Here is a 13,720-nt window from a genome sequence, read left to right as displayed (position 1 = left end):
TGTGAGGTAAACGTATCTTTTCCCGGCACTCGAATAAACTGTTGAATATTTTCGTTCGATTTCATTTAAACTATTTCTCAATTGACCAGTTTTTGCAAATTAAGTTTGTTTTTATTTGTCTTGTTTGTTTGTTTCATTTTAGTACAAAACATAGAAGGTAGGATCGTAGGATAATGGTGGGCAACAATTAAATTCGACCAATCACAGTGTCGCATTTGCGTATGTTTTGTCCCTCATGGAGGCACGCGTATACCACTTCTATACGATCCTACCTTCTATGTTTTGTACTAAAATGAAACAAACTAGCGATGTTACGATTCGACTTCACAAATCGGTTCAAACCGATTTAGGTCTGAAGTCGACTAAATCGACTTGATTGTTCCGTAAATCGACTTAAGATACGTTCACCCGCTCTAAGCGCACCCTTTCCGATTTGTTGCTGCGTCACTTTCGTTGGACATATTGAGGCATAAAATGTACACGAATCGACTTCAAACCACGAAGAAAAATGTTGGCATGCACTTTGCCGTCATTATTGAGTCGAGTCAAGTCAAAACTTGGTATCTACAGGTAAAGTAAAATGAAACTTATGGTTCAAGTAGTAAGGTTCAATTTCGCATAGGCTTAAAGAGATCGATTTGGCGGTTTACTTGGATCGGTTTGCCAGTTTTGCGCCGCGTCGATTTGCTAACTGAACGAATTCGCGGCAATGACTCACGGAATCGCACGAGACCGCACGCTCTTTCCAGCTTGCTCGTATAGTGCTTTCCCGTTTTATCTTTAGCAATTAATGACATTTTGATCTACCGCGCAACGGAAAGTAAAAAAATATTACAAAAGTTTTAAGTCAAAAGTTTTTGCTGTCGTGTTATTCTAAGAATTCTAAGGGTCGAACAAACCGTAAAATTTACAATTCGATTTCTTCAACTCAAAACCAAGCGACTACGGAGCGGTTTGAACTACTGATAATTAAAAAATAGAAGTTAAATCGACTTGGCCAAATCGGTTTGCAAACCGATTTGGGTTTAAATCGGAGTCGACTTATTCGGTTTGAAAATTTTTCAATTTGACCCATCACTAAAACAAACAAACAAGCCTATACTATCCATACTAAAAAAAAGGTGGGGAACAAAAAATATGTGAGACTGTGATAAGGACAAACAATAATAGTGCTTTCTCTGCTACTCCTACTGAAAGATACGTAAGACTATCCCGTTCTGTCAGTTATCCCCACCACTCATGCCCAATCCAGTTTAAAGCCTCCTCCACACTCGTGCGCGAATCGCGGCGCAAAGCCGCGAACGCGAGTGTGGAGTCCTGAACGCAGACCTGAGAAATCGACTCCACACTCGCGTTCGCGGCTTCGCCCGCGATTCACGCGCATAGTCTGGAGGGGGCTTAATACTAGATTCATCATAGATATAATAATATACAGATTCATGGTACAAAACCAGAATGACTGGGTAGTGAATTGGCCAATCGAACTAGTTATAAAAACAATGTTTTGCTTATTGAGTATGGTCAAGATAATAATATACAAATTAAAGTCAGTTATATTTGTTATAAATAATGTATATTTAGGCAATTTTACTTAGAAAAGTTGTCCACGCTACCTTATTTTTTATTTGGAAAATGTTATTTCTACTCAGAATCACAAGCTGCGCCGATAGATATTAAAATACACTCTTTTTTTGGGCAGTCGTGTAAAAAGGTCCCAATATTCCCTTACTTTTTTGGTATGAAATGAATGAAATGAAAATAATTTATTTGAAACCATAGTCTAATGGTCTTCCATTCCCAGAGTGACACGGGCCTACGTCACAACAACATGGCCGCTATATATAGCGCTATCGCATATTATGATATAGCGCTGTCGCATGATGACGTAGGCCCGTGTCAGTTAGGTGACCTAGAAAAGACGGGAATGGAGTACCAGGCGGAGTATATTATTATACCATGTTTGAAACAACCTTCGAGCAATGTGTCGGAAGCCGGTGTTGCTCGAAGGGTTACGGAGTTCAATTGTTTTACATTTCTTACAATTTTTATTTCTCTTATCTACGCGTATAATTTGTTCCATCGTTACTAATATGACTGGTACTTTACAATTTATTGTTTTTCCTTCAATGATTGGCGTAAAACAGCAATGTATGATGAAATCAGGTCGTCCATTTTGTATCCTAAAGAAGTTTCGCACAGAATCTTCGTTCCTCTTAAGAAGTTACCCATGGTCATGTGGAAGAAGGTATTCCCTGAGGACCAATTCGAAAGTTGTGAGAAAGGATGAGTCACCAGTATATCCTGAAACCAAGAAGAGGTCATGTTGAATCACAGTTGTTGTAAATAGTACCGTTCAAAAGTTGAAATGCCCTATTTAAATTTCATATACATACTCGACTTTGAGGGTGTATAACGCTGACACCGTTTCTGTTGATCCCAATTACTACCAACTCAGGATAAGATGGGTCCGACGTCTGTTTGACTTCAAAGAACGCAGTTCCAAATGTCGGCAACTGGTATATTTTTTTCAAAAACTGTTCTTTAGCTTCATTTTCAGTCATAATTCCATGTTTTAAATATGCTGCAGCAATACTCGACTTCCATGAAGAGGCCGATTGAATCCTAACCATGTCAGGAGGTATAAATTCTTCAAGCATCTGGCCAATTTGAGGTAGCAATGACTGGTCGCTTCCAAACCGTGCTCTGTAAATAAGGCTGGCTAAATCAACTAGATCCTGTTTAGAGGTTTTGTGGTATCCTCGCAAGTATTTAGGTAGTTCTTGAGGAAAATAGAATATCTGGTCAGCATTCTTGTCTCTGCCAGGAACTGTGTTGATCCACAGCTTCTTCATAAAGAAAATTTGATAGTTTAATTGCAATTGTGATCCAGCTGAAAAAAAAATGTAAGTTTAATTAACAGTACTTCATACATAAGCGAGAATCAGAGCATTTGACTTGATATTGAGTCGTGAACTTACCGGCGCGGACAGGCCGTGATGCCTTCATCCATTCGACAAGCTCGTGTACGAAATCAAAGAAGTAATAGTTTTCCGGAACAGAGAACACTTTGTCAGTTATTTTGACGAACAAGCTGAAGCCGTCGCTGTTCTTTATATTTAGTCTTCCAGCAATCTGTTCACAAAGATCTTTCGCCTTGGTCGAAGAGTCTACTTCAAATGCTTCATCCGTGTCATCTGGGAAGTAAACTTTGTGGTATATCTGCATGCTTCTGTGCTGTATCGCTTCAACTTCTACCACATACGGAGCATACATTCTAGGGCCACTCTTTTGTATTCTGAATACGCGTTTGAGACATTCCTTAGCTATGGGATGCGGTCGAGTCTTTAGGAAATCTACCAGTTCTTTTAACAACGACTGTCCAGGGGCAAAGACGCCAGTAGCGAGCCACATGAGTTCCCATCCGCGTTCTTCGCTCAGCTGTATCCTATTGTTCGTCAACTGTTTCATGATTTGACAATATGCTTCATCTCGTAAGCTGACGTCGGTTCCACCTGATCTGAATATCTCATCTGTGTATTCGGTAACGTTTCTCGCTTTCGGTGCTGGCATGTCTCCCATGTATTTTAGGATACCGATGAACATAGCAACTGCACATTTCTCAACTTTTTCATCACCTAATAATTTCTTAAGTAGTGGTTTCCGAATGGGATCACGGGTGTGAGCCCACAAGTCACCGGTTATTGCCTTCTTAGCTGTAATTAATGTTGATGTGCTGCGAACTGTGGCATTCATATCGTAATTTTCTCTAAAGTTTTCCTTAGAGTATTTCTCTAAAGTATGCATACGTTTTCTTTGAATAGTATTGTACTTGGACGCTTTTTTGTCAGTGGTGATGTTGCCCTTTTTGAAGATTTCTAATATTGTATTTGAAGGTACTGACATGGTTGGCAAAATATATACTTGCTCGGTTGGGAACAGACCTTCTTGTCCGTTGCACGCTCCGTGTCCCCAAGTAGCGTTCATAAGTGTTTCTCCAGTACAGTCTTGCAAAAGTGTTATAAGGTCTCCCTTCTTATATTGCAAGAACGACGAGGCGTCACTGTAACCTTGTGCATCACTTTGAGCTACAACATATATGGACCTTCTCTTTAAACCGTCAATTAAGTAGATGATCAGTGAACTCATCTCACTCGCATCTACACTTTGGAATACTAATTCTTCCTGTTGTATCGTTCTTAACGTTATCGTCCCCACGTTGTCATAATCTTTATCAGCATTGTACGCAACATATGTAACTTCCGCAAATGACATTTCTAGAAGTATGTGTTCCAACTGGTCAACAACGTAAATTCCAGTCCAGTTCACAGCAATTATTACTACATCCTTATTAATCATTTCTCCTTTAATTTTAACAGCCTCGAAGAATCTGGAGAATAGCATAGGCCATTTTAACTTAGAAAATATTACTATATCTTCTTTGCATCGCAACGGATCTATCTTAGACTGAATACTTTGCGAAGATTCAAACGCTTTTGTTACAAGGTGTTCCCATTTGGTCAATGCTACATCGTTGGACTGTATAAAGTGATTAGGAATATAGTTGACGATAACTTTTCTTAAAATATTTGGATCTATGCGAGGTCCGTATTCAATGTAATGTTGTTGAGCAGCAATTATGGCCAAATCTTTTTCCGCATCACATCTATATTCACCAAACTTTACGCCTTTAGCGATCTGATGGTAAATTAAGTTAGTCGCCACAGGATCTTCTGCAGGATTGTGCCACGGGGTGAATACTTCTTTTCTATAAAACAGCCTCCACGGGGCACTCTTTTCTGGCGTTCCCTGCTCCTTTGCGAATTGTTCACACTGCGAAATTGCATCCATAATATGTTCTCCTTCACTACCTAACGACAGCACTTTATCGTAAAGAGTGATATACAATGAGAATCCGAACATATCATTCAAGTTAATATTTTCTGCAATCTGTTGGCACACCTCCTCAGATGTTGTCGCTGAGTCAGATTGCACAGTTTTCGTGGATTCATCCATTAAAGTAACAGTAAGAAGGATGGGTTTCTTGGTTTTGGTTGCTTGCAACTCTAACCAACTGGGTGGCTGAGCACGAGGGCCATTTTTAAATGTTCTTACAAGTCTTCCTTCACAATAAGGAGCGTAACCAGGAGGGCCGCTGCGTATAAACGACCTTAGGTACTTGACGAATCTTTCGGACGGTGGAAAACATCCAACACATAAAGAGAGCAGGATCCACCCTCTTGCATGTGAGGCCTTAGAGGGATTATTGGTTAGTTGCTTGCATAATTGGCAGAAAATTTCATCTCTGAAACAAAACGCCATTCATGTTAAATTTACATTCGAATATCAGTGGAATAACAAACTAAAAATAAAAATATATGGTAAATTCTGCTAATATGCCTAACCTACCTCAGTTCCTTTCTGATGATGCCATGGCCTATTATAAAGTGTAGTTTTTCCAAGTTAGTGCTTCTTCGAGCATTCAACCAATTATTATACATGTCATTATTAATTTCATCTTTCATCAAATTCATCATTAACTCATCGTTGAATTTGTTCTGACGTTTCAGTGTCTTTTGAATTAGTTTGTTTCTGCTATCATTGCCATTGTTCATTTCTTTCAATTTCAAGAGCTCCTAAAATTTAAGGATTATTATTAATAATCATCATGTATTACATAATTGGCAATGTTTGTATACCTACTCATAAATACAATATGCATTTAGTAAAAATTACCTCAAAATCTTTGCTCTTCTGGAAAGCCCGACCGAGCGTGTCAGACAATTTGGTCATAACGGGAACATTGTCAATTTTATCATCCACATATTTTGGCTCAGCCATGTCACCCATGAATCTTAATATAGTAATCCACAAAGCATGTGACGCCATTTTGTCCATAGGAGACGGAAGTTCCAGCAAAGATTGCTTCAAAGGCTTCCTAGAATACTGATGACTAGTATTGCCCAAGAAGTATGTTGCAGCAAACTTTCTAAAATTGAATTCATCAAACTCCTCCTCGTCCTCTTGTTCTTGTGGGAGTGGAATTACGTTTGACACTACTGGTTTAGATGTCTGAAGAAATCAAAATTGTATTAGAAATATTAGAATGTTTGATTGATACATAAAATACATATATAATCTATACAGATAATTACATAGACAAAAAGTTTACTTACAATTCCGTATCTAGGCACGCGTACAGTACCAGCCGGCGTTGCTGTATCCTTTAAGAATCCAAACACATCATCAACATATCTATCATCAATAACCGCTGTGCTATGACGCTGGTTCTCAACTGGAACGTCCTTAACAATCCAGATAGATCTCATTAGTTCTGTTACTTTCTTTTCATAATCATCCTCAGCACCTTTAGTATCAGCTTGCCCAGACCGCTCTAGTTCTTCTTTTTCTTTCTTAAATTGCACCAACTTAGCCTTAATGATATGACCTTTATCTTTAATAAGTTTCCTAATAAGATAGCCTCTGCTGTGTGCTTGGAGTTTCCTAAAGAACTTCCTCATGTTTATGAAGGTCTTTCTCAGTTCCCTCGATCGAACTACCGCCTGCACTCTCAAATACCCTCTCTTCATTACTAAGTATCTGTTTCTATATCCACGAGCGCGGAAGTGCTTTTGCAGGGTGATAGCGGCCTGTCGCATCTTTAAGAACCTCATTCTGTGAATGAATCGTCTAACATTGGCTTGTACTTTGATCACTGCATTTATTAGCACTTTATGCCTCAACTCTTCCAGTATCGCATCATGCATGTCCTTGAGGAAAACTTTTGTGTGGCCAAGCCTGAACTCTTGATCCTTCAATACTTCCGTGCAAATCTTCTTTGTAGCATTTTTACAGTCTGTTTTCTCAGCAGGCGGGATGTCTGGTACGATTAGCCGATACCGGTGGACGAATTCTGAATAAGAATAGCGGATCGGAAACCCTGCTTGTCTTATTTTAGCAGTTTCCATTAAGCCAGCATATCGTAACTGGCGAACACATAGAGCCCTATCAAATACCTGCAAAAAATAAATTAACAAATATGAATACCTACGTAAAGAAAATAAACTGGTGTTAGCATCATAGCCATATAATGTTACTTACTCGTGGCTTTTTAAATTCATTCGGTTTGATACACCTGACAAAAAAGGGATGACAGGCATACAAAGTTTTCATTAGAGCATCAAGAGATGTTTTGAACTTGTAGCTGAGTGATACCGTCTTCCGACTGCCACTTTGAGTAGAGACGACTTCAGTGCCAAACAAGCCTTTTAAGAATACGTTACTAGAATCCAGCACCATCTCTTTAACATCTACTGTCAGCAAATCTCTATTTTTATCCAGGAAGCCTAGAACAGAAATTGTAGGTACTTATAGTTTCGGAATTGCTTTCACAGGTCACTAAAATGTATAAGTACATGTACCAATGAATTTGATTATATCAACGATTTTTTACCTTTTACTTGGTAAGTGACATCTCCAGCAAAGTGTTTCACCCCAAAGCTGTGTTCATGGCTTGATTTTGGAGTAATATAGCAATTGTTGTTGCTATGATTGTTACTAAGCTTCGATAAAAGTGTTATATCAGTTCCTTTTGGAAATTTTGATTCTTCATCGATGAGTGATAGCAAATTCATTGGCTTTAGCCCGATCATGTCCAGATTATCTTGATTATCCTTGTAATTAATGTTAGTCCAAGTAATGCCCTCTTTCTCGTATTGCTCCTGTTCAATCTTGAAAATGTGCCTTACAAAGAACTGTTGCAAGTTTTCGTTGGCATAGTTGATGCAGAGTTGCTCAAAACTGTTGTTTTCGAAATTTTCAAAACCAAAAATATCTAATATACCTACGGAATTGCTGGACAGCTGTTGGTCTTTGTGCAATGTTCTGTTAATAACTTCTACTACATATTCGAATATATGGCCGTATATGGCTTTAACAAGGGCATCCCGACCTTCGGCGGCAGCAGCCACTGTAAGCGTTGAAACCACTTTGTCCCCGTGTGCTACAAAAGTTTTCCTCGTCAAAGCGTCACAGAGCTTGGTTTTGTTCACCCCTAGGAGTGCTGCAATTCTATTTGCATTCACCGCGTCAGCAACTTCAGATGATTCGATATTATTGAAATTAAATGATTTGAATTTCAAATTTCCCAGGTGCAAGATTGCTGCAAGAAGGCTGAAGATTCCCCACACTTCGTTGTCGGGGAAGTTAAGAACTTTGAACGCTGATCTAATGTCAGCAAATTCTACACCATCATTGCGACCGTCGGCTGTTAGCATGTTACCCGAGTTCAAATAGTTGTATTCGGCTGGATGACCTAGCTCTAGTTTCTTTTTTTCATCGGCCGCTAATCCAGTCACCAGAGAATAGAATATGTGGTAATTTCTTTCACCTTTACTTTGAAATACAATACGGGTTTTTTCCAGTAGATACTGATCTATGTTGGCGCCTTCAATTACACCTTTGTTACTAAAATATATGTTGATGTATTTGCCGAATCTAGATGAATTATCATTTCTGACAGTTTTAGCATTTCCAAATGCCTCAAGGATTGGATTTGTCTCCTGGATTTGTTGCTCTATCCACGAATGTTTACCACTAGCGGCTGCTAAATATTGTAGCAATAATTTTGTACTTTCAGTTTTTCCAGCGCCACTTTCTCCACTGTAAAAGAAGTAAGATATGAAGATCATAATAATTCAGGAAGGTTATTGTTTTTCCTGACATTTAAACAAATTAATACATCCCAATGCTGCAAGTTTACCACAACCTGAACCAAACCTGGGATTCCCCTTAGTAATGACGTCAAAGTTGTCAATATACCTACCTACTATATTACCTACTTATCTTGAAGTTGCATTATTTGCTAGAAAAATAATCTAATCATTCTCCTGAATACCGGAAAGGAATTTTAAATTAGGTAGTTATCTACATCACACACCTTACTTAATTCTTATCAAATGAATGTGTCAGTAATAAAAACCATAATGGTCAAGCTGAAATGGAATTATTTTAGTAATTTATAATGGTAAATTCTCAAACGACGATGTATAATAAATATAATAATTATCTAGCCTGTTCGGTGGCCTATTCACACCCTATCTAGTAGCTTCCTAGAATTACAACAGCCAAATCAAGGTTCATACCTATAAGAAAACATAAGTATTTCATGTTTGTGGTTATAGTTGGCCAAACCAATTTGTCAGTCAGTAAGAACCAGGAAAACTATACTCATCCTTTTCTTTTGGGTGCTAGTACTAGTGTAAGACAAAGATAGTATGATTCTCTCTAGTCCTTCGACAATCTATAGATAAGTTTCTATACTACGTATAGTGTGGATATACCTGATGACGATGCACTGGTTGGACGCAGTATCTAACAGCTCTCTGTATGAGTTGTCGCCGATGGCAAAGATGTGTGGCGGAATCTCGCCCATTCCTCTCTCTTGATAGAAATGTATCTGATCCATTGTGTATATTGGCAGGATTTCGTATGGGTTGATTGCTATTAACATTGATCCGGTGTATGTCTAAAATTTTACATATTTATTAGAAAATTTTAATAATCTAAACAGTGGCTATGTCACGGTAAATGAACTGCCGTGGAAATTAAAAGTGGAAATGTCATAAGCTATTAAAAATAAAAATTGAATACAGCTACTGGTACCTACCTAAATGTCGACAAAACACAGGTAACTGAACAAAAGAGAAACATTAAGAATTTTACTCACATATATCAGTTGCTGATTGTACCGCACATGGAGGTTCCTCAGAATAGTGTGTTCTTGCAGCTCTCCCAACGTGATCATGTCTTCCACACCCGTAACGGAGGAGGAGTGTAAGGGTTTGAGGACATTGTGTACTGAAGTGGAAAACACCTTGCCATCGTCATCTCGTACTTGGATCCTGTCACCCGAACTGTTTAATATCTTCACAGCTATGGGAAGGTCGAACTCTGTGGCATTTTCTGGTTTTAGCCAGACTAGATCCTAGAATCAATTAAAATGATTAAGTAGGTTGTTACTAGTAAAAGTCAGAGGTATTAAGTTATTCAATTTAATATTTGAGTGCCTGTCCTAAATAGTAAACATTTAGATATCGCCTTGCTTGACCCGTAAATAAAAAAAATTGGCATCCAAATTATGCAGTATAAAATATTCGTCTGACTGATCTGTCAAAAGCAAATAAAAAAATAATTGTCCAATTGAATTGTAAACACGGCATAATTTTGATGGTGTGCCAAGAATAGGTTTGTTTACCCTACTAATTTCTTTTCGTAATAACAATAACTAAATTATCCGGGCTGTTATTATTATTATTATGCAAAAATTTGTAGTTATTACAATTTAACACCACATAAATAAAACATACGAAACATAATTCCAGAGAATTTATAATGTTGATTTGATACTTATCATCAAGGTACTATCGCCCACACTGTTAACTGTACATCGGTGGACCTTATGCCTTTTGCAATAAGGTCCATCGATGTACAGTTTGGAGTGTTGCTGTTTGTATGTATTGTATAAATGACTAAATGTGACTGACAAAGGTTGAAATTGATTTCAGAAAACTTTTGTATGACATTTAACCCCCTTATTCATAAACGTTTATTAAAGTTAGCAAGCCGATAATCATCGTTTGTCCCTTTCCATCATACCAATACCTACGTTGGAAACATTAATGTCAATGGTTGGAAAGGGACAAACGATTATTATCGGCTTGTCAACTTTAGTAAACGTTTATGAATAAGGGGGTTAGTCTCTAAATGCGGTCAAGAATACACCTTTAAAATCTGTCGGGTTTTACCAGCCCACGGTGTATATTTTGAGCCTTCCACAAAAAAAAAATCCGGAAATATTGTGTTACTTACCGATAACTGGATCCTGTCTGCCATTTTGCAGCTCCTTTGAGATTCACCTCATATAAAAATTTAATTCCATCACTACATTACCTGTATAATGTTTGCTTCAAGACTGTCCACTTATCAATATTTCAGCCTTATCACACGATATATAGATAATTCTGCGCTTATCGAGTTATCGTATTTTGAGATATGTTAACACTTGACTATCATTTGTCATACATTGATTACTTGATTGGTGCATGCTATTAGATCGGCATTTGTAATTAGATTACAACGGTTTTTAATAAAATTAATGAAATCAGTCATGAGTGATATCTGATAAAAAAAAATCGGGCAAGTGCGAGTCGGACTCGCGCACGAAGGGTTCCGTACCATATAAAAAAAAAAACAAAAAAAAAACGGTCACCCATCCAAGTACTGATCACTCCCGACGTTGCTTAACTTTGGTCAAAAATCACGTTTGTTGTATGGGAGCCCCATTTAAATCTTTATTTTATTCTGTTTTTAGTATTTGTTGTTATAGCGGCAACAGAAATACATCATCTGTGAAAATTTCAACTGTCTAGCTATCACGGTTTGTGAGATACAGCCTGGTGACAGACGGACGGACGGACGGACGGACAGCGAAGTCTTAGTAATAGGGTCCCGTTTTACCCTTTGGGTACGGAACCCTAAAAATGTAAACATCATTGAAATTACATATATTTGACAAAAATTTGGATCACACTAAAAATTGATATTTTTTGTTATGAAAATGATTTTAGATAAGTATTGTACAGATGTAGTGAACAATCCTTTGCCATCGCACTTTCTCGTAATGTCCGTATTTGTCATGCATGCTACTTCAGTCAACCTCGGTACTTTACGTACTGTGACTGAGACTGACTGAAATACCATAACACGTTCGTGCTTTTCCGTGAAAATAAAGGATTATTCACTACATTTGTATGGTTATAAGAAACAAAAAAAATATTATGAAATTAGTAAATACAATTTATTTTAAAATAATTCAGCATTACAAACAACTTAATCTAACACTCATTCTAAATTACTTCTTCTTTTCATCTTTTTTATCAACTTTCGCTTTATCTTCTGTTTTCTTCTCATCTTTATCTTCTTTATCCTTCTTTTCCTTCTTAGCTTCCTCTTTCTTGCCTTCTTCCGCGTCTCTATTAGTGATCTTATTGTTGATAAGGTTGTGTAGAGCAATGATTGACCTTACAAGAGCAGCCAGGTACACAACAAGAGACTGATCATTAGTTTTGATGTACAGATTGTCAATGAAATTGTCATTAGCAATGTCGGGAAGCAGGTTAAATATGTCTTGCAACTGGTAGATGATTTGATGGTTCATAGGTAAGGAACCTTGGCCGACTTGGAGCAAGTAATCTCTAATTTCAGTCAGCTGCGAGTGTAAGCCTCTTAAACCGAGGAGCTGATTGGTGATTCTTTGAGAGAGACTTCCAACTGTCGTATCCTTGATGTCTCTTAGTAGATGTTCAACACCAACCTCCTCTGCCTCTTCAGCGCCTATTTCACTGGGGACATGTTCAAAGGTGCGAGTTGTTGGGCTACCATCGTCATGAACCTCCTCTACAGCCCGGTAAGCCTCAGTAGGCAGACCAAGGTCCTTCGGTTTAGCATCAATGATGACTAGAACGGAATTAGGGCAGTAGCGCCTGATCAGTTCATTGATAGCTACATCATTCTGATGTAATTTGGGGCCGGTGTGGTACCAGCCCACTACCTTTTCCCTAGCATTAACTTTCTTGAACATACCATACATGTTCTCGAGGTAGTCATGGTCAAGGAACCAGACAGACTTATCCTTGTCATCTTCATCAAATGGAACTGGAAAATAGACAAGAAATATCATGAGAAAACTGTTAATTGAAAGTTTTAATGACACCTAGTATCTTAAAACATCTAAATGGGTTTATGTTGAACGGGTAATGTTTATCAAGTCTTTATTTTTTTACTTATTACACGATTATTTACATGAATACTTAACTTATTTTACATGTATCCTTTTGAATAGTGTAATTATCACTACTCCAAAAAAAAGGTTTAATTCATCAAACAAGAACAAAATTGCAGTTTATGAAGGCCTTAAGTTACCGCAGGCAAAATACATAGTATTCATAATTACAGCTTTTTTTTTTAACTGGATGGTAAAATTAATTGTAGTTGGTGATCCTTTTGTGACAAATGACCCATTTTGTGTTATTTATTACTAGGAAACTGGAACCTTGTGTGTAATCTTTGGCCTTATAACAACAAAGATCAAATAAAAGTGTAAAAAAAGGCATGTTAAATCATAGTTGTAACGTTGTAAGTAACTGGGTAAAAAACGCATTCTTTAACATAGTATCTAGAAAGGAATGAGACTGCAGATATCTAAAGGTTACTAACCTGCGAAACTGTTCGATACATCCAGGACACCCTTGGCTCGCCAACACCCAAGCAGGACACCTACTACACGTTTCTGGTTCCCAATTTTACCCATTCGGTTAAAATGATCCACGACACTAAGTAAAACTAGAGGATGAACAACCACCTTTGTGGTCACTACTTCTTGGCTAGGCATCTTGAAAATAAGTTGATCTGTTGCTTAATCAACTAAAATTATATTTGAGATTGCCAGACACTTCAGCAAAGGGCGATAAAACAAACAAATCACAATAAATAATTCGCCAACAACGATGCCTATCCGCTAGTCAACTAAAATTTGACAGTCATCTTCATCTTGCTTTGCTTGTCGATGGTAAGTAAAAATTGTCTATGAACAATACAGTTTAGTCGAGGTACTGTTAAAAACACTATTACTTGTTCATAGAAACTTCTATCACAGAAGTCATGC

The 13,720-nt window shown here is 37.7% G+C and overlaps 2 protein-coding genes across 3 annotated transcripts; both read right to left on the bottom strand.

The window, feature by feature from the left end:
- Positions 1-1,634: 1,634 nt before the first annotated feature.
- Positions 1,635-11,107, bottom strand: LOC134790902 (myosin-VIIa-like). 2 transcript variants are annotated; one of them, XM_063761889.1, is made up of 11 exons: positions 10,867-11,107; positions 9,725-9,982; positions 9,339-9,523; positions 7,451-8,658; positions 7,099-7,343; positions 6,174-7,013; positions 5,734-6,069; positions 5,407-5,633; positions 2,979-5,302; positions 2,394-2,890; positions 1,635-2,301 (listed from the first exon to the last, which is right to left on the bottom strand). In XM_063761889.1, exons 1-11 carry the CDS (start codon positions 10,888-10,890, stop codon positions 2,110-2,112), a joined length of 6,336 nt encoding a protein of 2,111 aa, XP_063617959.1. In that variant the 5' UTR covers positions 10,891-11,107; the 3' UTR covers positions 1,635-2,109. The 2 variants fall into 2 exon arrangements, with proteins under 2 accessions (XP_063617959.1, XP_063617960.1); XM_063761890.1 differs by having other exon boundaries at positions 5,407-5,630.
- Positions 11,108-11,832: 725 nt separating this feature from the next.
- On the bottom strand, positions 11,833-13,605 carry LOC134790969 (26S proteasome non-ATPase regulatory subunit 7). Its single transcript, XM_063762001.1, has 2 exons — positions 13,273-13,605; positions 11,833-12,711 (listed from the first exon to the last, which is right to left on the bottom strand). Exons 1-2 carry the CDS (start codon positions 13,445-13,447, stop codon positions 11,909-11,911), a joined length of 978 nt encoding a protein of 325 aa, XP_063618071.1. The 5' UTR covers positions 13,448-13,605; the 3' UTR covers positions 11,833-11,908.
- Positions 13,606-13,720: the final 115 nt, after the last annotated feature.

The sequence above is a fragment of the Cydia splendana genome, chromosome 5 (genome assembly GCF_910591565.1).
Source record: "Cydia splendana chromosome 5, ilCydSple1.2, whole genome shotgun sequence".
In the NCBI taxonomy this organism is placed as follows: domain Eukaryota; kingdom Metazoa; phylum Arthropoda; class Insecta; order Lepidoptera; family Tortricidae; genus Cydia; species Cydia splendana.
Note: the sequence above shows the minus strand (reverse complement) of the source record. Positions and strands in the feature narration are given on the sequence as shown.